The 24,091-nt window shown below is 39.0% G+C and overlaps 1 protein-coding gene across 2 annotated transcripts; it reads left to right on the top strand.

Annotated features, from left to right (window-relative positions):
* The first annotated feature begins 9,162 nt into the window (after window positions 1–9,162).
* On the top strand, window positions 9,163–23,977 carry LOC107686053 (macrophage mannose receptor 1-like). 2 transcript variants are annotated; one of them, XM_016482885.1, is made up of 31 exons: window positions 9,163–9,331; window positions 9,408–9,791; window positions 10,893–11,069; window positions 11,244–11,396; window positions 11,518–11,631; window positions 11,923–12,060; window positions 14,047–14,226; window positions 14,341–14,498; window positions 14,645–14,761; window positions 14,879–14,994; window positions 15,197–15,345; window positions 15,445–15,644; window positions 15,777–15,898; window positions 16,341–16,413; window positions 16,508–16,661; window positions 17,045–17,080; window positions 17,181–17,347; window positions 17,498–17,559; window positions 17,641–17,741; window positions 17,888–18,030; window positions 18,369–18,471; window positions 18,703–18,842; window positions 18,945–18,989; window positions 19,079–19,178; window positions 19,286–19,515; window positions 19,865–20,026; window positions 22,017–22,176; window positions 22,265–22,378; window positions 22,500–22,688; window positions 23,414–23,446; window positions 23,676–23,977. In XM_016482885.1, the coding sequence occupies exons 1-31, from the start codon at window positions 9,175–9,177 to the stop codon at window positions 23,888–23,890; spliced, it is 4,392 nt and encodes a 1,463-aa protein (XP_016338371.1). In that variant the 5' UTR covers window positions 9,163–9,174; the 3' UTR covers window positions 23,891–23,977. The 2 variants fall into 2 exon arrangements, with proteins under 2 accessions (XP_016338371.1, XP_016338370.1); XM_016482884.1 differs by having other exon boundaries at window positions 19,865–20,029; window positions 22,020–22,176.
* The last annotated feature ends 114 nt before the right edge of the window (window positions 23,978–24,091 follow it).

Below are 24,091 nucleotides of genomic sequence, written 5' to 3'. Positions count from 1 at the left end.
TTTGACGTGTTCATTATTTATCTATATTATTTGTTATCATGTTTAGGAACCGTGACATTTTAGTGAAGGGAGCAGATCATAGTTGATAGTGATCCGTGACTAGGCCCACAGTTCAGCACGCATGTGTTCAGAGGATTAATTGCAAAATTTAATAGAGTAAAAGTTTTATCATTTGTATGTGTTTCTTTGTGTGTTTACAAACTCAATCGATTTTAAAACAACAGAACAAACACAGCTTTGACAAAGATGAATCCATATTTCTTGATTTGTATTAGATTTTTTTTCTTTTAAATATCTTAAGTTATTTAAAATATTTAATTTTTTAATTTTTATATTTTTATTATCTTAAGTTGTTAAAAATTCCTGATTTTTTAAATCATATTTATATTTAAGTGTATTGTATTTATAAAATTGTATTTTGTCATTAATTCTTTTGTATTTTTATCATTTTGTATTGTCTTAAGTTGTCCAAGTTGTTAAAAATGTTGTTTTTCTTAATAAAAGCTGTATATTGAATTTGTTTGGATGGATTGCCATTTTGTTGTCTATTAGATGTATATATGTAGGCATTCATTAGCTGTCTATTTGTGTTTGACTTAATATTTTGTTTATGACTTTTATTTTGATATTAATTTTGAATTGAATTTCCCTGGATTCCCTGGAACTGGATGTTTCCAATAATCCAGCTATCCAGCAGCTAAACACTTTCACTATAAACTCCACGAAAACGAAGACTCAGTTTCTTAGGTTTAATCATGACAAGTGTTTAGCGGCTGGATAGCTGGATTATTGGAAACATCCAGTGAAGACAGTGAAAAGACATTACATCTCAATAGGCTGTGAAAGGCAAGATGGACTTGGATGTTAGGAACCGCATGGGCACCTTGCAGTGAACACCAAACTAATATGGCTTACTTCCTTTTAAACAGGAAGTCAGGGGTGGACTAGGTGGAATTTCAATTCACAGCCCAAAATGAATATCAAAATAAAAGTCATAAACGAAATATTAAGTCCAACACACTTCCCGCCTGGGGTTCATAATACCCCACTTTAATCTTTGGCTTACTGAAATGTCTTAGGGGGAGTAAAGCAAAACCACTTCCGATATTGGACGTAGGAAGGTTTTCTGTACACCTTATCTGATGAGTTTCAATTCCACTTTCCTTACAAGGCCATCTTTGCTAGGTAACGTGTTAACAACAATGTCCATAGGCCACTGATTTCGCTTTGCTTGGCTGTCTTTCATCAATACAATGTCTCCTTCCTTGAGACAAGGCTTCTTGTCTTGCCACTTCTGCCTATTCTGAAGAGTGGAAAGATACTCATGACGTCATCTTGTCCAAAATATTTCTGCAAGATTTTGAACTCTCTTCCACTCAGCCTTGAAAAGATCTTTGTGTGTAAACTCGCCTGGTGGAGGAGGAATTGAACCAGTTTTCTGGGTCAGAAGAATAGCAGGGGTAAGTATTAAAGGAGCTTCAGGATCTGAAGATACTGGCACAAGAGGGTGTGCATTCATGATTGCGGTCACTTCAGCCATAAGGGTTACAAGAACTTCATGTGTGAGATGCAAAGACTTTCTTTCAAGCAGCATACAATCGAGAATACGACGAGCTATACCCACCATTTTCTCCCAAGCACCCCCGTGACAGTCTTCAGCGGGTACAGAGCAGGTCTTAAGGAGGAAGAATGTAATCCTGTGATTATTCCTGGGAAACATCATGTAGCAACCTTGCTTGTTCGACATTTTCACCAAGAAGTCAAGCATCAAGGAAGACATTTTACTGAGGGGGTGAGCGGACAGGAGAGAGCACATGGTTTTAGTTTGTTTTTGTTTCATTTTATTATTAAAAGAAAGAACCATTCATCCTGCACTTGAGTCCTCGCTTCATCTCTCCACACGCACCGTGACAGAACGGATCAGCGAACATGAGGACTCAGCGGAGAAATGGCAAACTGGAGCATGTTAGGATCCGCTCATGTATCCTTTGAGGGGTTTGTGGAGTTCTTGGCACGTTCCCCCGAGGTGGCAGTGCCCGCTCACGTTTCCCCCGGGGTGGCGGTGCCCGCTCACAGTTTCCCCTGAGGCGGCGGTGCCCCCGGAGGCGGCAGACGAAGCTGCAGTGCTACCCTCTCGGAAACGGAGGAGGAGGAGGAAGAAGGCTTCTTCCGTCCTTCAAGGCCGGGAGGCCTCCCTAGAGCCTGGTGCCCTGCCGGCGCCACCCAAGCTCCTTGCCCTGCCGGCGCCGCCCAAGCGCCTTGCCCTGCCGGCGCCGCCCAAGCTCCTTGCCCTGCCGCCGGCTCCCGCCTTGATACGGGCTCCACCCTTCCTGCCTGCCAAGCCCCCTCCGGCGCCGCCCTGGTGGTCCGCTGGGGGTCTTGTTAAGCCGGAGCCTCCCTGGTCCGTCCCTCCGGCTCCGCCCTGGGGGCCTACTTGGGTTCCTGTTAAGCCGGAGCCTCCCTGGTACGTCCCTCCGGCCAAGCTCAAGCTCCATGCCCTGCCGGCTCCCTCCTTGAGGCAGGCTCCGCTCTTGCTGCCTGCCAAGCTGCCGGCCCCACCCTGGCCTCCTGCCCTGCCGGTCCCGCCCTGGCACCCTGGTTTACCTCTATCTCCAGGCCCTCTTCCACTACACGGGCCTGGCCCACCATCCCTCCCCCTGGTCCACCTCCGTTCCGCCTCCCTCCGGGATTTCTTTTGGTAGAGCATCTGGAATCCGCTCCTTAGGGGAGGGGTTCTGTCACAGTCTTCAGCGTGTGAGCACATGACTTGTGTTGTGTTGTTTGTTGCCATGTGCTCTCTCCTGTCTGCTCACCCCCTCAGTAAAGTGTCTTCCTTGATGCTTGACTTCTTGGTGAAAATGTCGAACAAGCAAGGTTGCTACATGATGTTTCCCAGGAATAATCACAGGATTACATTCTTCCTCCTTAAGACCTGCTCTGTGACGGTGGAGAGATGAAGCGAGGACTCAAGTACAGGATGAATGTTTCTTTCTTTTAATAATATAATGAAACAAAAACAAACTAAAACAACCCCGAGGGGGAAAAACAGACAGGCAGGCTAGGAACTGCACTACATGCAGACATAACACACACAATGAAAAACGACGGATCAGCACAGGATTACAGACACCAGGAGAATAAATAGGAAACCAAATGAGGAGGCTAGCGAGGGAGACACAGGTGGAGCAACTTAAACAATAATGAGGTAACAAGATGGGCGGGGCAAGACAATAGACAGGAGAGAGCACATGGCAACAAACAACACAACACAAGCCATGTGCTCACAGAACACAGTGACATCTGGTGGCCATCCTGGGCACACCCACTGAAGACTGTGACGTGCTCGAGTAATACGGCCTCCAATACGCAAAAGACCTTTATCATCGAGCATGGGATTAAGTTTCCGTATACTGCTTTTAGGTGAGAGATTGGACTCTGCCTTTATATCATTTGTCTCTTCGGCATACACTGCATTTTGAACACTCTTTAAGATAACAATCTTGGCTTTTTCCAAGTCCTCTCCTGTGGGATTCTTACTACAAAGATGCCATCCACTACATCCTAGTTCTTTAGCTGAATGGGAGAATGACTGTGAGATGTGGCTTAAACATGCAATCACTCTAATTAGCTTGCTCAAGCTGGAAAAGCGTTCAAAGTGTTCAGGAGTCACGAACTGATTTGGTATTGCTGTTAGACATGAAATCACTTGTGGTCGAATCTCTGGATCCAATGTAGAATCAACAAGGTCATAGCTTTCCTGAGACAAGGGATGAAAGATTGGAGAGTTCAAAAGGAAGTCTGGCCCTGTAAGCCAAGTTGTGCTATTGAGAAGATCAGCTGCTACAGATCTAGATCCATGATCTGCAGGATTGACATCTGATGGAACATAATTCCACTGACTAGGAGTAGATGACTGAAGAATACGTTGGATTCTATTATTCACATATACATAAAATCGTCTTGTTTGATTGTGAATATATCCAAGAACAATCTTACCGTCAGTGAAGAACTGGATACTGTTGAACTGCAAGCCTATTTCTTCAACAACCATGTCTGCAATCTCAACTGCGAGAACTGCAGCACACAGTTCCAATCTTGGAACAGTGAGATCTGGCTGTGGTGCCAACTTTGTCTTTCCAAACACAAAGCCAAGATCTGTTTGACCCTTTTGAGATGTGTGTAGATAAGCTACAGCTGCTACAGCTTTCACAGATGCATCTGAAAATATACACCGCTCCCTTGACTGAAGCTCTGAAGTAGGAAAAGATGAATAAGTACGCTGTATCTTTAGGTCTTGCAGACTATGTAAGGAGTTCCTCCATCGTATCCATTCTGACTTTATGTCATCTGGTAATGGGGAATCCCAGTCGTCAGCCTGTGCAGAGAGTTCCCTAAGCAACAGCCTGCCCTTGATGGTAATAGGAGCAATGAAACCAAAGGGATCATATAGTCTGTTTACTGTTGACAGTACACCTCGCCGGGTAAATGGTTTCTTGTCATCAACAGCTTGGAAGGTAAAGGTATCTGATGCTATGTTCCTGGACACTCCTAGGCTACGCTGGACTGGAGTATCTTCCAAGAAGAGGTCAACATCTCTGATGTCAACAGCACGATCTTCCGGGTGAAATGCCTCAATCACTGCAGGTCGATTAGAAATTATCTTATGTAGCCTAAGATTTGCTACTGCCAGCATATCTTGAGTTTGTTTGAGGACTTGAATTGCTGCTGCTTCAGAAGGGAAGGACTTCAGAGCATCATCAACATAGAAGTCATGTTCAACAAACTCTCTCACTTCACTGCTGAAATTCTTTTCTTCCTATTTGGCTGCTCTGTGCAAACCATATATGGCAACAGCGGGGGAAGGACTATTGCCAAACACATGAACACGTATTCTGTATTCCACTATTTCTTTACCTGGGTCATTGTCTTGGTACCGCAAAAAGCGCAGGAAATCTCTGTGATCCTTTCTGACTAAAAAGCAGTGGAACATATACTGAATGTCGGCAGTTATAGCCACAGGCTCCTTACGAAATCTCAACAACACTCCCAGGAGGCTGTTATTGAAATCTGGCCCCTTAAGTAGGACATCATTGAGAGAGACTCCATCAGAAGGTGCGCTAGAGTCAAAGACTAAATGGATCTTGTTTGGTTTCTTCGGATGATAAACCCCAAACAAAGGCAGATACCAACACTCTTGGTCCTTTTTAAGTGGGGGAGCAATTCCTGCGTGTTCATTAGCAAACATGTTCTCCATAAACTAAAAAAAATGTGCTTTCATCTGGGGACGTTTGTCCAAGGTGCGACGGAGTGAAGAAAAGACGGTTGTAAGCATACACCCTATTATTTGGGAGCCTTCTTCTAGGAACTTGAAGTGGTAAAGGAGCCACCCAGCCATTAGATTCATCTTGATAGAACTCTTTGTCCGTTAAGTGAAGAAACCTTTCATCATCCACTGACAGTGCAAGCTTATGATCTCTGGATGTACGAATGAAGAGTGATTGCCCTAACTTCTCATTTGCACATGTTGCTAAAGCATTTGTGTCATTCAATGCGAGATGGTCTTGGTGCGTCCACTTTCAAGTATGGAGGTCTTAAAAACATCTACATGAGAAGGTTGATGAGCACCTCCAAGACAAACATCTCCAATGACAACCCATCCAAGATCTAACTTTTGAGCAAATGGAGCATTGTGTGGTCCATTAATCTGTTGGCGGACCTTGTGGACCCTAATGAGGTCCCTGCCAAGAAGGAGGAGGATGTCAGCATCTGGGTCAAGGGCTGGTATTTCAAGTGCAATATCCCTAAGATGACTGAAATGGCATGCTGCATCTGGGGTGGGAATTTCAGAACGAACGTTAGGAATCTGGTTGCACTCTAACAGTGTAGGAAGATGAAGGCTTACATTATCATTCAGTGACTCCACAATGTAACCACTTGCTCTCCTTCCTGATGTCTCTTTCAATCCAGCACATGTCTTGAGTGAGTACGGAAAATAAGATCCTTTGATTTGAAACTTATCAGAGAATTCTGTTCTTGCTAGTGAGCGGTTGCTCTGTTCATCCAAAATGGCATACATTCTTTTAGATTTCTTTTTGTTACCCACAGGATACACATTAACCAAACAAATCTTAGAACATGCTCTAGAACTCATTCCAGCTCCACAAACTTCGGTACATTTTGACATTACCTCCTGAGTAGTTGGGTCACTTTCCTCCCCGCCATCCTCTGAGATAGGAAAGGCAGTTTTCTTCCAGGGTGCTGGACCAGGATGTAGAGCTGAAACATGACGGTCACTGCCACATTCAATACACTGAATTTCAGCTTTACAGTTTTTTACCATATGATCTATTGAGGAGCAGCACCTAAAGCATACTGAATGTTCCTTAAGAAACTGTTTGCGATCTTCAAGGTTTTTCTCTCTGAGGCCTCTACATTTTTTCAGAGGATGAGGCTTATTATGGATGAGACAGTATCGAAAAGGATAAACAGATTTTGTCCTGGCAGTTGCATCTCTTCTCTCAGATGTGTCAAATTGAGTTTTGTGAACAGTTATAGAAGCTTTCCTGTATCTATCCGGTCTGTCTCTCTTTTGTTGTACTACTGAAGAGAAAATGGTGAAGCTAGGGTCTGTTCTTGCTTTAACTTCTGAACGAATGAAATTAGCAAACACAGAGAATGGTGGAAATGCCACAGAATGCTCTTTCTTATACTTGGAGCCAGAAGATATCCATTTCTCTTGGATATTGTAAGGAAGGTTCCCAAATGATAGGGCTCACTCCATGAGCGGTATCAAGATAGGACAACCCAGGAAGATAGCCATCCAGCTTGGCTGCCTCTAGCTCTGCAAGCAGGTCTCCAAGATCCCGCAGCCTATATGGCTCTTTATTTTTAATTCTAGGAAAACTTTCCAATTTGAAGAAGAGAGCTCTTTCAATCGCTTCTGCAGAGCCATACATTTCTTCTAATCTCTCCCAAGCCATTTGTAGACCTGCATGTGGGTGCCTAATATTAACTGCTTTTATTCGTTGTACCTGCTCCGATGAATCTCTTCCGAGATATTTGATCAGCAAATCTAACTCTTCCTCTGGCCTGAGGTCAAGGTCTGCAATAGCACTTTTAAAAGATGATCTTCAAGCCCAATAATTCATAGGTTTATCATTGAAAGAGCTCAGTCCAGAAGTCACCAGCTGACTGCGTGCAAGGTACTTGGCCAGGTTATAGGTGTTTGACACACTCTCAAAACTGCTTTGTGAGCCATTACTAGATGCTCTAGAAGCTTGGGGCATGAGAGAAGGAAGACACGTACCCTGATGTGTGGAAGTAGGAACAGCAGCCACAACATTCGCTTGATGCCTTAAATAATCTGCGGTACGTTGGAGGCTGATCTCTTTAGAGGACTTTGACGCTGATATATGGTCCACTTCTATGAAGGCTGCTGCTGGAATTTCTGCTTCTGCTATGGCTGCATCTTTCTCTTTCTCTTCCTGCAGTGCTTCTAATGTTGCTTGGAGTCGAGCTTGTTCCACTTTAATCTCAATCTCTCTCTTTGCATGTGCAGCTCTTGCTTTGACTGCCTCTGCCCTTGCGCGAGCTTTTGTAACAGCTAAACTGGCAGTAGAACTTCTAGATGAGGTAGAAGATTGAGAACTTGTTGACTGAGCATCTTCACCTCCTTTGCAACTATGGTGTTACCATGATGCTTTAGAATCTTTTAAGGACATGGTTGCTATGCAGGCCTACAAGCAGATATCGTCCTTCTCTTTGTTAGATGAAGTTGTTAAACGTCCATCTTTCCCAATTCACTGTGTTGTCTTTTCACTGTTCCTGGCCTCACTGGATGTTTCCAATAATCCAGATATCCAGCCGCTAAACACTTGTCATGATTAAACATAAGAAACTGAGTCTTCGTTTTCGTGGAGTTTATAGTGAAAGTGTTTAGCGGCTGGATAGAGTCTATTCTTGGGCTATGATTAGACGTCTATTAGATTTTCACTGACAGCCCAAATTTAGCCTTGTTTTAGCCTAGACCCATTTTCACCGTCTATTAGACATATATATGTAGTCGTTTAATAGCGGCCTAATTGATGACTAGTCTCTTCTTGGGCTATGATTAGACGTCTATTAAATTTTAACTGACAGCCCAAATTTAGCCTAGACGTCTGGGCTGTGTTTAGACGGCTAATAGACGTCTTTTAAATTCAAAATTGGGCAGGTAGACAGAAGACAAGACAAAAAAAAAAAAATCGAAATTTTGAAAATATGAAACTTCTTTTTTTATTTTTGTATTGTGGAACAGGTGTTTTTGTTCCATATTCCTTTAAAAATACCATGTGATTTAATATTTTACCATAAAATGCAAAAGTATAGCTTAAGTGTTTTCTTCTATAAATTCATATCTTTGTGTCTGTATCTTTCTGTGTACATAGCAGATGTGGGGCTGTTGAGGAAACTTTTTTTTCCCCGCCAGTTTATAAAGCATGGGATTTGGGAGGCACCATTTCAGGAGGGTGTGTGGCTCTCCGGTAGGCCTGCAGTTAATCAGCGATGTGTTCGTAGGCATCTGACAACTGGTTCTCATGAGGCAGAATAATGGTGACGTCATAACAAGAGGTAAGTATAAATGTATGCAAAATGAACTGAAATTCCACCGGGTGATTGGAGACAAATGTGTAAAAAATGATTTATAATGATTTATAATTATTGAATAAAATATTTATATAATTATATATTTATAAATATTATTTATAAAGTAACGTGGGGTCACAGACAGTAACAGTATCTTAACAGTATCAGGGCAAGCATGACCTTAACATATTTTCATTTTTACACAGGATATCCAGGAACATGAGTACAAGGCATAACAGGAAATTGCATTCAGATCATAAATTTGAAGTGTAATTCAGTTTTTTTTGTACAGCTATTGTGGTGTATGCTGTCAGGGAAGAACCATTGCTGGGAAGAGGGAATGTCTCAGTGATTCCTCAAATAACCAAACCAAAACACTTATTCACACCAAAATTAAGCTGACTAAGACCATATTTTCAATCACTGAGAAGAAGACTCCTTTCAAAGAAGCTTTGTGACGTTAGTGTTTCAACAGTTTTGAAGAAAGAGACATGTGACAGGATGTGATTCTGATTGGGACAATCGGACAAGTTTAATGGGCAGGTCCGCATGAGCAAATGTGAGACTGCAGAATCTCAGCCAAAGACAGAGGATGACACTGGAATGAATCTAGCAGCAGCACAAAATACATTTTGGATCAAGATGAAAATAATAACAGTAGTGATTTTTCTCGTATTACATCTAGAAAACTGCTTTGCACAGTCAGGTATGTCTTTTTACTTTAATCAAACTGAAAAATAAATGGCAATATTAATCATGCATCTCATTAAATTTTTGTGCAGCAGGAAACTTTCTAATATATAATGTGGATTATAACAAATGCATGACCAGCTCCCTGGAACGGCTTGCCACCTGTGACCCATACAGTAACCCACTACAGTTTCGCTGGACTTCAAAGAATCGAATTTTGAACACTTTCACAAAGAAATGCCTTGGAGTAGGAAGTAAAACAGTGGGCAAAAAACTGCAGTGGCTGATTTGTGAAGATGACAGTGTTCTGCAGAATTGGGAATGCCACAGTGATGCATTGCTTGGCCTAAAGAATGAGTCTCTGTACCTGGCTGTAAATGATAATGGTGTGCCAGTGATCTCTAAAGACACTGGAGCGAAGAGCAAATGGACAATTCATGGAACACTATACGGCATTTGCTCTAAGCCTTATGAAGGTATGTGTCTTAATGTGTCTATTGAAATTTTTTATTTTCTATGCAAATGTGTGTTATTTAATCGGGGAGTAAAATACAACAGTTATTTCACTGAATAATGGTGAAATAAAACATTCATTCCCAACCTTTTTTGTCCTCATTAGTAAGTCTCTAGTATATGTTTCCCCTAACTAGTATTATGCTCATTCATTTTATTCAAATGCCCATTATTACGACTTGTAAACAAATATAAATCTAAACTGTTTGTGAAGACTCAGGTTGCTTCTCCCTTTAAGGAGACGGCAGAGCTTGTTTGTCTTTCACAAGTTTTCCAGCAGTTCAGTGGTCATTGCGTAAACAGCTTAGACTAGTCTTGCAAGTTAGTCATCTGTTTTTTTCTTTAAGACTGGTCATAACTATTTTTTTTTCCCAAGTCAGTTGCATAAAAACATAGATTTGAATCTGAATAGTAAGACCGATTATTCCTTGGCTTGGGAAGTCTGAACATAGTGGTTATGTTTATGTGTAACTGGCCCCTGGATGCAATCACAAAAAAAGATTAACACTAAATGATTAAAAATAAATTACTGTGTGTCATCAGTTCTGTTTTACGGGCTTTAAAAGAAAATCAAAACATTCCCAAGTACCATTGAAACCTGAGCACATTACGTAGCTGTACATGTCCATGTACATGTAATAGTTTATTCTGATTGGTCAATCACTGCATCCATATTTGAATATTTCCTAATATTTGCCATAATCCAAGGTAACACTATATATGAGTGATTGGGTAACTCAAATACCTTTGTCACAATGGGACCCACTGTCTAGTTTCATCAGGAACTGGTTTGTTGGTATATAATATTACTACCCTTGATACCAATGCAACTGATTTATTATATCCATTTTTGAGTGCAAAGAGATTTCCAACATTAATCAATTCAATTCCATTTTGCAGATTGTCTAATCAACCTGTGCTATTTAATATTTAACTAATATATATATATATTTTTACATTTTATTGGAAATGTAATGTTTTTGTGCATAATCTGATCATTTCACCAGCACTACAAATGATGGTTCAGATAACTTATCTACAAATTCTTACATTTTATTTTACAGAATTGTACACCATTGGTGGGAATGCTTTTGGGCGCCCATGCCAATTTCCTTTTCTTTATGAGAAAAAATGGTATGCAGATTGTACCAAGGTTGATACGCAAAATCAACGTCTATGGTGTTCCGTTGAGACAGACTACAGTGTTAATCAGCTGTGGGGCTACTGCCCAACACCTGACAGTAGGTTTATTTCCTATTCACTTTAAATTTGAATTGTTACCTGCATGATCAATATTAAATCTTTGAGACTACAATTGTTACTTGTCCATCACTGAAGACTAAACTAATAAATCATATATATTCTAACAATGAAACATTGGCTTGCACATATTGATGGGTAGTGATGATTTGCAGATGCTTTCTGGGCCAAACATCCTCTGACAAACGTCTATTACCAAGTGAATAGTGGGTCGGCCCTGACATGGTACCAGGCTAGAAAGAGCTGCCAGCAGCAAGGTGCGGAGCTGCTGAGTGTCTCTGAACCTCACGAACACACCTTTGTAGCAGGTACAGTCCCATCAAAAGATTCTCTGAATGGAACTGTTCATCATTACATGCACTAATGTAATATTGATGAATGTCTAGAAATATCCAAAGAATAAAACATTAAGAAAACTGCCTTGTCTAGGAATTGTCCAGACGACTCAAAATACACTATGGACAGGACTCAATAAATTAGATGTAACCAGTGGATGGCAATGGAGCAATGGACAGCCGTTACGCTATCTGAAATGGCTCAGTGGTAAGACCGTCTTTCAGTCAAATGATTCATTAAATTCATGTAGCTCAATTAGAAGAGTATAATACCAACAACACTAGTTTGATTCCCAGTGAACAAACAAACAGATACAAAGGAATGTGTACATTAATGTAAATGTAGCATGACGTGAGAGACCTTCACTATGCCTTTAGTAACCATATCCTAGATGTTTTTGGCCTGTACTGAATAACTAAATGAACAAACAAAATAAGCATTGACTAGCTAACTGAGTGTATCACTTGACTGAAATTATCATTTCTTTCTTTGTTGAAGGATACCCAACCACACAACCAGGCTACACTTGTGGTGTCCTGAAAAATGCTTTTGGTTCTGAATGGTCAAATGAACCTTGTTCTGAAAAACATGGATATGTCTGCCAAAGAGGCCATTCTGTTCCAACTTTTCCACCAGGTAGGCTTCCCAGTCACTCTTTGTTTCATATAGCAGTGGTTCTCAAATTGTGGGACTGGAATTAGTGAGTTAAGCAGTGTCAGGAAAGAAGAAGAAGAAGAAAAAAGAAAAACAAATAGCATGATCTGTGTAGTGCAATTAACAAACAAATGACTCTTTTGAGTCAGATCTTTTCACCAAATCCCTCAGAGTGGTTCTCATACATGTGACTCACTTATTGAACTGCATGTCAGTGTGTTATTAACCTACTTCAATATGGGCTATTAGGGTCGGCGATATACCGGTAGACACGATTAACCGGTAAAAATTTGTCAACCGGTAGAGATTTTGGACTGTTTTGATTACACGCTCACGTGACGTTGCTGTGCTACATGGTTACTAAAATTTATTGTTTGCACATGTTTTTAAGCATTGCGGTTTAAAACAAGTGATTTTAAGCCGTTGAAACGCAATCAGCAGTGAAAGAGAACTCATTTTGCTATATGCACACACTGTCAGAGAGGTGCGCGCATGTGAAGACGGTGCTCATAGATCACGGGAGTATTGAACTGAGTTAGTTTTGCCGATTTGTAGATTTTGAACGGTTAAATACACACAAAGTATGTGTCAAAATGCCCGTCTTTGCAAGTATCTTCGTAAACAGTAATTTAGGTCTTAAGTGAAAGCAGCTTTCACAGCTGGGAAAGAAAACATGTGTAACAGTATATTGGATCTGGACAGCTCTTAAAGTGACAGTAGTCTATTCTCGCTGTCTGTCATTCATTTTAATCAAACAACAAAAGAGAGAAAATCTCTCACTGCTCTTAACTAAATTAGGGTGACCATATTTTAGTTTTCCAAAAAGAGGACAGTGGGTGTGGGCGGGGCGGGTGGCTGGGGTTTGGTTGGTTGGTGGTTAAAGTAATGCCGAAAGCGCCCAAAGTAGCGCAATCTCAAATATCAAAACTCAACATATGTCATTTCCATACCTAATATACATATTTTACCGTCACTGTTATGCATATTTATTATAAACACAGCTAAAAAGCTTCCTACCAGTGGCCATCCTTCATAGAACTTAACATCTAGCACAGTTTTATCATAGGTAGAATGCAAAATGTTTCAATACAAGCATTTCAGTCAAATGTAATTTATGCAACATTTCAAACCTTTAACCCACGGAGAAAAATCAAGCCATGGCAACAGTTTAAAAGTAGCCCAATTCCATCGAGAAAAAAAAATGCAGACTTGATAACCCTGCATCCAACACGAGCTGCAGGAGAGAGGAGAGATGGCTGACAGACCATGCTGGAGGATTTGCTGCTCAAGAGATCCTGAGTTCATTGACAAATATCTGATCTTCCTTTACACAGAGTGCGCGTGATCGCGAAATTGAAAGTGAAAGTGAACAGCGAGCGCTCATTCAAAAGAGATTACATTCTCCGCATATGGATAGCGTCCCCCTGATGCAGGAAAATTATATGCAATATTAGAATGCTTGCAGGAGTGGGCGGGACTGGACACATTCTTCTTCAGGGCTCCAATACAAATATGCACCCTGTGAATGGCGACTGTAGAAAGCAAAAGCCGAATCCCGGACATTTTTGGCGATTTAGAAATCCCTGCCGGACGCGTTTTTTAAGGTCCAAAAAGAGGACATTTCCGGGAAAAAGAGGACGTATGGTCACCCTAACTAAATCACTTATGTAACTTTAATAAGAAGAAATATATATTTAATGTAAACGTTTGTTGTTTTAATACATCTTATTTGTTCTACTGCAGTTTTTTTTTTTGTCATATTGCTTGTAATTAGTTTCTTGTTCTTTTTTAATCGCTGTTTCACAGTTTACTTATTTTTTAAATTTAGGCTAGTATTTTTTATTTTTTGTGATATTGACACTGGTGACAAGAATTGTGAAATTTCTATGGTATCCAAAATGTTGGGATCCTCTACCATACTGTACTGTATATGGTGTTGGTAATGTGTTATCTTTGTCTTTTGGACAGTGGTGGACACTGGTTTTTGCCATAGCCCCTGGATTCCATATTCAGGCAACTGCTATCTCCTTCATCGCAATAAGCAAACATGGTTGGAGGCGCGAGACTCCTGTCTGCGGGAAGGAGGAGACCTGCTGAGTATTCTCAGCAAAGAAGAGCAAAGCTTTGTCATCACACAGCTTGGATACTGTACGTTTTGATAATTAAAATACATTTTTAACAGTGTTGTTGTAAAAAAAAAAAAGGTATAGAAGTCACCCCTATATGAGGTTGCTGGTCGATCATCTACATCTCTATTCTCAGTGAAAACAGACGAGCTGTGGATTGGTTTCAATGACCGTAAAACGCAGATGCTGTTTGAGTGGAGTGACCAGTCTAGCATCCCATTTGCCTCTTGGGAAGTGAGGGAGCCGAGCCACAGTGCTGTCTATGCAGAGGACTGCGTGTTAATGAGAGGAGAGGTAAGAACTTCATAAGTAAGAAGTAAAAAGCATTTACTAAGATTTTGCACATTATTTGAGAAGTCATCTTAAATTCTAGTTGCATAGTTTTTCTCATAGCATTATGGGTTTCTGAACTGAGCATTTGCGTAATGTTTCTAATTTAGGAGGGAAAGTGGGCAGATGATATTTGTGAAAATAAGAATGGATTCATCTGTAAGAAGAAGGCCAGCTCTAAAGCCTCGAATAATGACACAGCTGTCACAAGCCCGGGATGCAAAACAGTATGTATTGTATGATTAGAAAATGGCCTAAAATTGTAGAATTATGTCTTCTAGTTATGTTCTTGGTCATCAGGTGGTGAAATGTATACACTGACAGCTGTCTTATTTTTTGAGAAGGGTTGGACCAGGTATGGGTACTACTGCTACATGGCAGGATCCGAGACTAAGACCTTTGAAGAAGCAAAACAGATGTGTGCAAAAGCTGATTCTCAACTGGTTGATATTTCATCCAGGTCAGATCATTTCTTCAGTTACATGCTTTCTGTCCTTTCTACATCTGACAATGACTTCTTAATACATTGACTAAAATCTTGAAGCAATTGAAAAAAACTTTTCAAAATGTATGTGTAAAATATTTAATATTTAAAAGCTATGAACAGCTTTCAGTGTTATTTTCTTCCTTTTCAAAAGACTTCATCTGTTTTTCCCCATTAGAGTAGAAAATGCATTCCTTGTTAGTCTAGTTGGAGCTCGACCAGAGAAGTACTTCTGGATTGGATTGTCAAATCAGAGGGATCTGCACACTTTTGAATGGACCAACACTAAGGAAGTCTCATATACTCTTTTTAACGCTGGGATGCCAGGTACTGTACTCAATGTCAATGAAATTATTATGTTTCTGATTGCTCATAATTACAGTATTACATTTTAGAAAATCTCTTTTTTTGTCTTTAAAAAATTAGGAAGAAAACAAGGCTGTGTTGCCATGATGACTGGACTTGTTGCTGGGCTTTGGGATGTGCTCAGCTGCTCAAATAAGGAAAAATACATCTGCAAGCAGAGAGCCGATGGACTAGTTACAACTCCAGCCCCACCAACCACACCTGCTTTGGCCTGTCCCGAAGACTGGACGCCACTTTTGTCTAGAGACTTCTGTGTCAAGGTAAAACAGGCTTTTTAAGTTATTTTCATGTTGAATTTTGGCTAAATGTTATATTTAAACAAAATAAGAGACTAGCATAAACATTTCCTAGCATGTTATAAAATCAGAAAGACTGATTTCTCTTTCTGGCAGCATTTTAATGTACCTATGAGCCAAATGAAGACTTGGGATGAAGCTCTTGACTTCTGCCGAGAGCTTGGCGGTGATCTCCCGAGTATCCATCATGAGGCTGATATTCCTTGGAAACAAGGAGGGTAATATCTATCATTCCTTTTGCATAATGATAGCTGATGAATGTCCAGCTAATGGAAAATCTTGTTTAACATGATCAATAGCAGACATGTATTTCAGTCAGGTGACACTGACCATCAGCGGTCATAATTCACAATAATTACCCATAATTAAATCTTCATACACTTGCATATATGTCAATGAATATTATATTTGTCTTAGTGTTGTAGATAACTTGACTACTTAAATTTGTAAGGATTGGAGTCATGTGCTGGGATGATTAGCAAACCTCCTGATGGCTGATAGGAGCATAGCAGTGTCCGTTCATGTACTAGAAATCCCTACAGTGTTTTTCTTGTGTTTTTGTATTCCAAGGTGAATGAGAAGAAAAGTTACGTGACTGAAAACGATTAATTCATAAATGAATGATAAATAAATAAATAAACTATGTGGTTTTACTTTTAGAGTGGATCCAGCATGGATTGGTTACAGAATGTACGATCCCTCTGCGGGTTTTGTTTGGAGTGATGGTTCTTCGGTGAGTTCACAAAGAATTTGTTAAAAGACAAAAAATGCTAAATAGAATTCACATTTAATGTCATTTTGGTTTTTCAAAATCTACTCTCTTTCAGTCATCCTATCAAAGCTGGACTAGTGATGAACCAAACAATTTGAACAACATTGAAAATTGTGTTGAAATGAGAATTTCAATTTGGGACCGTGATGGAGCATGGAATGACATTAACTGTCAAGACAGCAAGAACTGGTACTGTCAGATCCGAAAAGGTACAACATGTCAATCTGGCAAACGTCTAATTCTATCATCACTCAATTGAAAAGAAAATTTGGTCACACTTTATTTTAAGGTCCAATTCTCGCTATTAACAAATATCCATTAACTACGGGGTCACGACGAGGCGTTCCCCATAGCGACCCCTAGAGGACGCAGTGTCTCGTTCCCTACTCAGGGAACCATGGTTACATATGTAACCTGAGACGTTTTAAGTAGCCTACTAATAAACAGCTAATATGTTATTAATAGGCATGCTAATATGCAACTAGTTAATAGTGAGAATTGGTCAATATAGGCTACTAAAGTGTCACGGAAAATTCTATTTTTAATTTTTTTATTAAATACATGACAGCTAACTGCTATGCTTTGTCTTTAGGAAAGATACCAAAGGAAGTAAATATTACAGATTCAGGTAAGTCTTAAACTTGCACAAACGTTTTTGTTTGTTTTTGTCACACTGATGGGGTAAATGAGGAACTCAAATTCCAAACATTTATTTCTTTTTATTTCAGTTTATAATGAAACAGAGGATGGCTGGATTCAATTCAAAGGTAGCCAGTACTATGCGTCTCAGTACTCGGCACTTTCTATGCACGACGCTCGGACATTCTGTAAGAAATCACATGGCGATCTTGTGGTTATCAATGATGAGAACGAGCGGGTGTTCCTTTGGCATCAGGTATGAGGGCTGAGTTACATTTTCTAGCAGCATATTTGTGGTGCATGTATAACACAACATGTATCTTTGTATCATTTGTTAATTTTAAAATGTTTTCTATGTAATTTACTGACTGACTTTAGTGTTGGGCTTTTTTTTTCTGTGTTGCAGGCTAAAAATTCGCACAATGATTTTATCATTGGTTTGACAGTTGATCTGGATGGGACTTACCAGTAGGTTTAAATAATGCAAGCAGCACTCTATGTTCCCTTGCAAAATAACAAATAAGCAAATAAATGTTTTTAATCTATAAGGTGGATAGATGGGTCCCCTGTAGTGTTTCAAGCTTGGGAAACAAATCAGCCTGCTTTTAAAAACAGTGAGGAAAGATGTGTGAAGATGACCACATCTCAAGGTACAGCATATCTTCTTATCTATAATTAGTGGAATGTGTTATTGACCACTGATAAATTTGGTGCAGAATGGTTATGATGTATGATCAAATCACTGTTGATACATTTGATAAATTACATTAAACAAAACGTATTTTGACTGTTACAGGACTCTGGGAAACTATTAACTGTGGTGATGAAGATAATTTTGTTTGTAAGCGAAGTCAGTCACCTTCAGTGAATGCCACGGTGGCCCCTTCACAAGAGCCAAAAGGAGGCTGTGCTCCTGAGTGGAAAAGCTTCAAAGGAAAAGTAATTAAACATATTTTAAAATGATAAAAAATATAATAATAATAATAATAATGTGTGATAATAAAAATGATACCTTTGAAGTTTTACATTTAGACATTTTTGCAGTGTTTCTGTAGCTTTTGTCAGTATATTTAAACAGTTCTGCTCAATGAAATTAAAATGTTTCACAGCAAAATCAGATCTCACACAGAATAAAGCTGTGCTTATTACAAAAAAAAAAGGTTTTTGCACTGCTGTAATAGATTTTCCAATGCAACATTTGTGAAATTGTGTCATGATCTGCATCTGTAATTCATTTTTATCAAATAAATAATGGTCATTTATATAACACACTATAGTGCTACAACATGAAAGAAGACATGAAAACATGGACTGAAGCGAGAGAATACTGCAGAGAACTTGGTGGAGATCTGGCATCAATTATGAGTAGAAAACAACAAGGTAAAAGCTTTGTTAATGAATGAATTAGACAAGCGATTTCAATGCTACTCAAAATTATGTTAAAAAATATAAATGTGCTCTGAAAAGCATTATTATCTTTTGCATAGATTAAAATGGGACCTTTTTCTAAAATATAGAACTGCTGTATCTTGATTAGAAAGATTTATTTATTTTGTTTACTGTACACTTTGACTTGATCATTATCATACACTGCATTTTTATTTGCTGCAGCCTTTTTAAGCACATTGATTAGAGATAAAACCACAGACTTTTGGATTGGATTCAGTAATTTGGCAAGCGGGAGGTTCAAGTGGACAGATGGGAGTAAAGTTACATTCACCGAGTGGGCCAAAGGAGAACCTCAAACCTATGTATGTAAACCTGCTTAAAATCCACACTTAACCTGAAGATGTTTTAGTATAACTATGGACTGTTTTATAGATATTTATTTCAATTTTTTTCCCCACTCACAGTGGCATTCATACTATTGGACAAAATATCACTCTTCGGATGAACAGGTACTGAGACAAACTGAGATTATAACTGGATATTATTATTTTTAGCGATAAAAGTAGTGGCTTCAATAGAGTGTTTGTTTTTCAACCAGGAATGTGTTTTTATGGACAAAACGTCAAGCTCTGTCTTTGGCAAGTGGGTGGCAACTGACTGTAATTCAACTCACGGTTTTATCTGCAGTCGTGATGTTGGTGAGTTTAACTGAACACTGTGGACTTGCAGAGAGATTGTAGAGATCTTGCAGGCTTGTACTGTTCTTCATATTTTGCTTCCATTGTGTCATTTTTTACATGTTCAGATCCTGGTATTGCCCCAGTGCCTACTGAAGTTCCTAAAACCTTTGTCAATCTCGGAAATTCATCTTTCAAAGTGATTCAAGAGAATCTAACGTGGAGTGAGGCAAACCGTCGCTGTGAGGCAGAAGGGGCTCATTTGGCCAGCATTCGGGATTTGATAACACAGGCTTACCTTGAGTTGCAGGTCTATAGGTCCAAACAGCCCATGTGGATTGGTCTCAGCAGTGCACAGGTAATGCACCAGAGTGAGAAAGGGAAAATTATGGCATTGCAATTAATAGGAATATTCAGCCTAAATGGGAATGTCATCCTTATGAGTTTCTTTGTGCTGTGGAACACAAGAGCAGATGTTTGACAGAATATACAGGCTGCTCATTGCCATACAATGAAACGTGAATGATTAATCACATTTAATGACAAAATGGCGTTTTACTTTGAGCATCATCTGGAAAATATAAATGTAACGGAGTGTGTTTTTCTAAATTAGTCTTTTAAAAATGAACTCTGTATATTCTACTCTTCTGTGTGTGATATGTTGATGATGACTCATAATCTACAAATTGTATATTTGGATCCAACAGACACATGGATATTTTCTATGGGCAAATAACTGGCCCATGAATATGGAGAAATGGGCACCTTCTGAACCACGGCCCAACCGCCCTTGTGCATACATGGACATGGATGGAGAATGGAAAACAACTTTCTGCAATCAAACCTACTACAGTGTCTGTGAGAAAACAACACCTGAGATACAAGTGTGTGTGTGTGTGTGTGTGTGTGTGTGAAATACAGCAAATAATTATGGATACATTATTATCAAATTATTTAGACTTTTAGAATGCATTAGAAAGCTTATTATCCATTAAATCCTGTACACAAGGGTTTCTGTATATGTCACCCGCCACTTGTCATGAATAAAGGAAGTCAAATAGTATTTAAAGGTGTCTTTAAATGAGAAGCCAAAATTCCCTTGATCTTTTGACATATAAGAGGTCATTGTACTATAAAAACACCCTGTAAGTTTCAGAACTTTCTCGTTAGTCTAAAAACAGCTTATTTTGAAGCCAGTATGCCAAAATGACAGCTTGTGGAATGTGCCACTTAATTACGTAATAGTGTGGCTAAACACAACCTTTGCAGAAAAAGATCAATGCCTGCTTCTACATCGCTGCCTGTTTAGCCCTGACCACCGATTGGCCCATGTAAAGACGGCTCCAAAGGCAACAAGATGCTGTGCAATGCCAAGCTGTGGAAAAACAGTCTTTGCATTGCCTTCCTTCTGATCCCAACGTTAGGAATAAGTGGATGAACTTTATTTTTAATGAAGTTCCAAACCGCGTCAAGAACTTGGTCCATTGTTCACTTCTTTTTACTGCGGATTCGTTTACAAACAAGGCACAATTCGACGTAGGATTTTCACAAAAAAAAATTGAAACTGAAAGACGATGCTGTTCCTGACTATATTGGATTCAACAGTAATGTTGCAACACAAGTGTTAGTAACTGTTTTTATTACATGGTCACTATTGCTTTATCTGTTAAACAGATTGTTTGATGTGAGTATAACATTAGGAAAGAGTGGATGAACTTTATTTTTAATGAAGTTCCAAACCGCGTCAAGAACTTGGTCCATTGTTCACTTCTTTTTACTGCGGATTCGTTTACAAACAAGGCACAATTCGACGTAGGATTTTCACAAAAAAAAATTGAAACTGAAAGACGATGCTGTTCCTGACTATATTGGATTCAACAGTAATGTTGCAACACAAGTGTTAGTAACTGTTTTTATTACATGGTCACTATTGCTTTATCTGTTAAACAGATTGTTTGATGTGAGTATTTATGCGTTTTTTTTAACCTAAATCACTGCAGCGTCCATCTGTGAAGGACAAAGGCTGTCAAACATACACAACTGTTAGCTAATCATAGCAGTGGGCGTTTACTTCTGAGTCTATAATCAGCCACGTCTATTCAAATAGCGTTCTGATGAGGGGGTTAAAAACAGGACAGAAAATATCCTATTACTTCTAAATTATGATGTTTTTGATGTAAAAATAAGTGATAACATTAAAGTGGATCTCGGAGAACAGTACTAAATAAAAAAACAGAGGCAGTTCATGATCCCTTTAATTGTTTTCAAACAGTCATTCAGAGTTAATACACTCTAAAAAATGCTGGGTTAAATACAACCCAGTGCTGGGTAAAATAGGGGCAAACCCAGCAATTGGGTTGTTTTGACCCCACGGTTGGGTTACTACCCAGAAGGTTGGGTTAAACATTTAACCCAACCGCTGGGTCAAAACAGCCCAATTGCTGGGTTTGTCCCTATTTTACCCAGCACTGGGTTGTATTTAACCCAGCATTTTTTAGAGTGTAGTGTTAATAGTCGTACCGTTGGTCACGCAGACAGAAGTGAAACAAATTGGTTGAGTGAATGAATCTGTTACCCAGAAAGTGTTTTTGAATGGATTGGCTGAATCAATGATAACATATCTTATTTATAATGACACTTTTCGCCACCTACTGGCATTTCAATGTAATCTGAAGAAAGAGTCAGTAAAAATGCAGTCTGTCTTATACATGGAAACACACACACAAGCGTTGTGATACAAATAGCTAAAAGCCTCAATACTCAGTTTTTGAAATGACACACATCCAATCATATTCCACACTGAATGGATAATACTTCTTGAATCAGCTTGGTAAACACTATTTCCATGCGACATTCTCCACAGACATTCCCCCAACCGTTCCAGCACAGCACCCTGGGCACTGCCCACATGAAGATGATGACAGTCCAGTGAGGTGGATACCTTTCAAAGACAGCTGCTATGCTTTTGTGACGGACATGCAATCATGGAGCAGAGCAGTTAGACTCTGTATGACATGGGGTAAGGATATAAATTGATTTAAAAAGCTGTTTACTCAATTACATGACAGGTGCAAAGAACAAACGTTTTTTGGTTTTTCGGTTTTCAGGAGCATCTCTTGTCAGCATTAAGGATGAAGGGGAACAGAAGTTTATAGAGAACAACATCATGCTCCTTGAAAGTTACAAAGACTTTTGGATTGGACTTTTCCAAACCCAGAAAGGTAATACACCAAATATACACTTTTCCGGTGGCCCCGAGTTTTCACATTAATAGTGAATGAACTCATGAGCCTAAAAGAGTTGGTTATATATGAACTCACCCTGGGTTATCTAACTACACAGGTCACTGGTTATGGTCAGACAATGCCGTGGTAGATTACTCTAACTGGGCAGATGTGAACGATTATGAAGATGACTATCAAGACCATTCTTGGAATACTGACTGCGCATTAATCTCTACCAAAACTAAAAAATGGAAAAAACAGCATTGTGATTACTCAATCTTATCATTTATCTGCAAAACTGCCAAAGGTACGTATTGTGAAATTTCAAAATAGCATTTTTAGTGACATTTTGTAACATAGGGGAAAGCGGAACTAGTAGTTGTCAGGGAAACAGAGGATTGTGTCTTAACTAATGTTTTGAGTAAAATGTCCCAAAAGCACGATTACATCTTTTCTCTAGCAGTGCTTATCTATGCTGGTTTCAAACACCTAATTCAAATCTGTCTTGTGAACTCAGTCATCCAAATTAAAATGACTATGCAGTAAATTATTTGTGCAGTGACTCATAGGTGACCACAGTTTGTTTCAGTATTTTGCTGTTTAAATCTTCCTGAAAAGCCATTAAATACCCTATGATATATTTTAAATACAAGTATGTTGTGGAAGATGTCATTTTTACTTTAGACATTTATATTTCATGAAAATATATTCTTGTCAAATAACAGAAGGGCCACATATTGTGAGAATTTACCCTATATTCAAAAATATATTTTAGGGTAGACAAAAAAAAAATCTACTCTGGATACTCCTCGGCCTACTACTGGAGTAAAACTTGTGACAAATAACACCAAAAATAATTTTGGACCTGATCGATAGATATGCTTAATATTAATGTTTAAAGTAAAGGGGAAATAAAACACCAAAATTACATGATCAATTTATTTGTCTATAACATTTTATAGACAGATGTTATAACATTCCTTGTTTAAAAAAGACCTGATTTTTTCAATTCTGTTTTTTTTTCTTCTGCAGTAATAAGTCCTACCATTAAGGACACACAAGAAGGTAATATTATGACTTATTTTTAATGACTTTACTTACACTTTTTCTTGTCAAGAAATATTCAAAAATCTAATTTAATGTCAAGAAAAAGCAACCTCTCTACTTTAAAATGGACTGATTACTAAACGTGCATATGTAATATAATAAAACTGCATTTTGATGTAATGTGTATATCACAGTTTCACACACTTGATAGTTTCTCTTAATACTTTTATCTCTTATTTCTTCACAGGTCCTGAACCTCACAAGGTCAATACGGGTTTGGCTGTGTTCTTGAGTATTGCAGTGATTGGCATATTGGGAGCTCTAGCTTTCATGTACTACAGAAATTCAAAAAGACGGTTATTGCCTACATTTGAAAATCCCATGTATAATAACGGAGAAGCTGCTTATTCAGATAGTAAAGATAACAAATCATTGATTGGCAACATAGAGATATCTGAATAGAACTGTGTTTTGTCCAATTAATGTCCAATTACTTGTATATATGTAAGAGATGGTCAGTCGGTTATTATCTTAAAATAATAATAATAACAAGGTCAATACGGGTTTGGCTGTGTTCTTGAGTATTGCAGTGATTGGCATATTGGGAGCTCTAGCTTTCATGTACTACAGAAATTCAAAAAGACGGTTATTGCCTACATTTGA

This window comes from Sinocyclocheilus anshuiensis, unplaced genomic scaffold, assembly GCF_001515605.1.
Source record: "Sinocyclocheilus anshuiensis isolate Anshui unplaced genomic scaffold, SAMN03320099.WGS_v1.1 scaffold930, whole genome shotgun sequence".
In the NCBI taxonomy this organism is placed as follows: Eukaryota; Metazoa; Chordata; class Actinopteri; order Cypriniformes; family Cyprinidae; genus Sinocyclocheilus; species Sinocyclocheilus anshuiensis.
Note: the sequence above shows the minus strand (reverse complement) of the source record. Positions and strands in the feature narration are given on the sequence as shown.

Excerpts from the sequence above, each read along its gene's own strand:
- LOC107686053 (XM_016482885.1), top strand. The coding sequence starts at position 9,175 with ATGAGCAAATGTGAGACTGCAGAATCTCAGCCAAAGACAGAGGATGAC. Across the intron at positions 14,227-14,340 it reads CATCACACAGCTTGGATACT|TGAAAACAGACGAGCTGTGG; the intron begins GTACGTTTTGAT and ends CTCTATTCTCAG. Across the intron at positions 22,379-22,499 it reads ACTTTTCCAAACCCAGAAAG|GTCACTGGTTATGGTCAGAC; the intron begins GTAATACACCAA and ends CTAACTACACAG.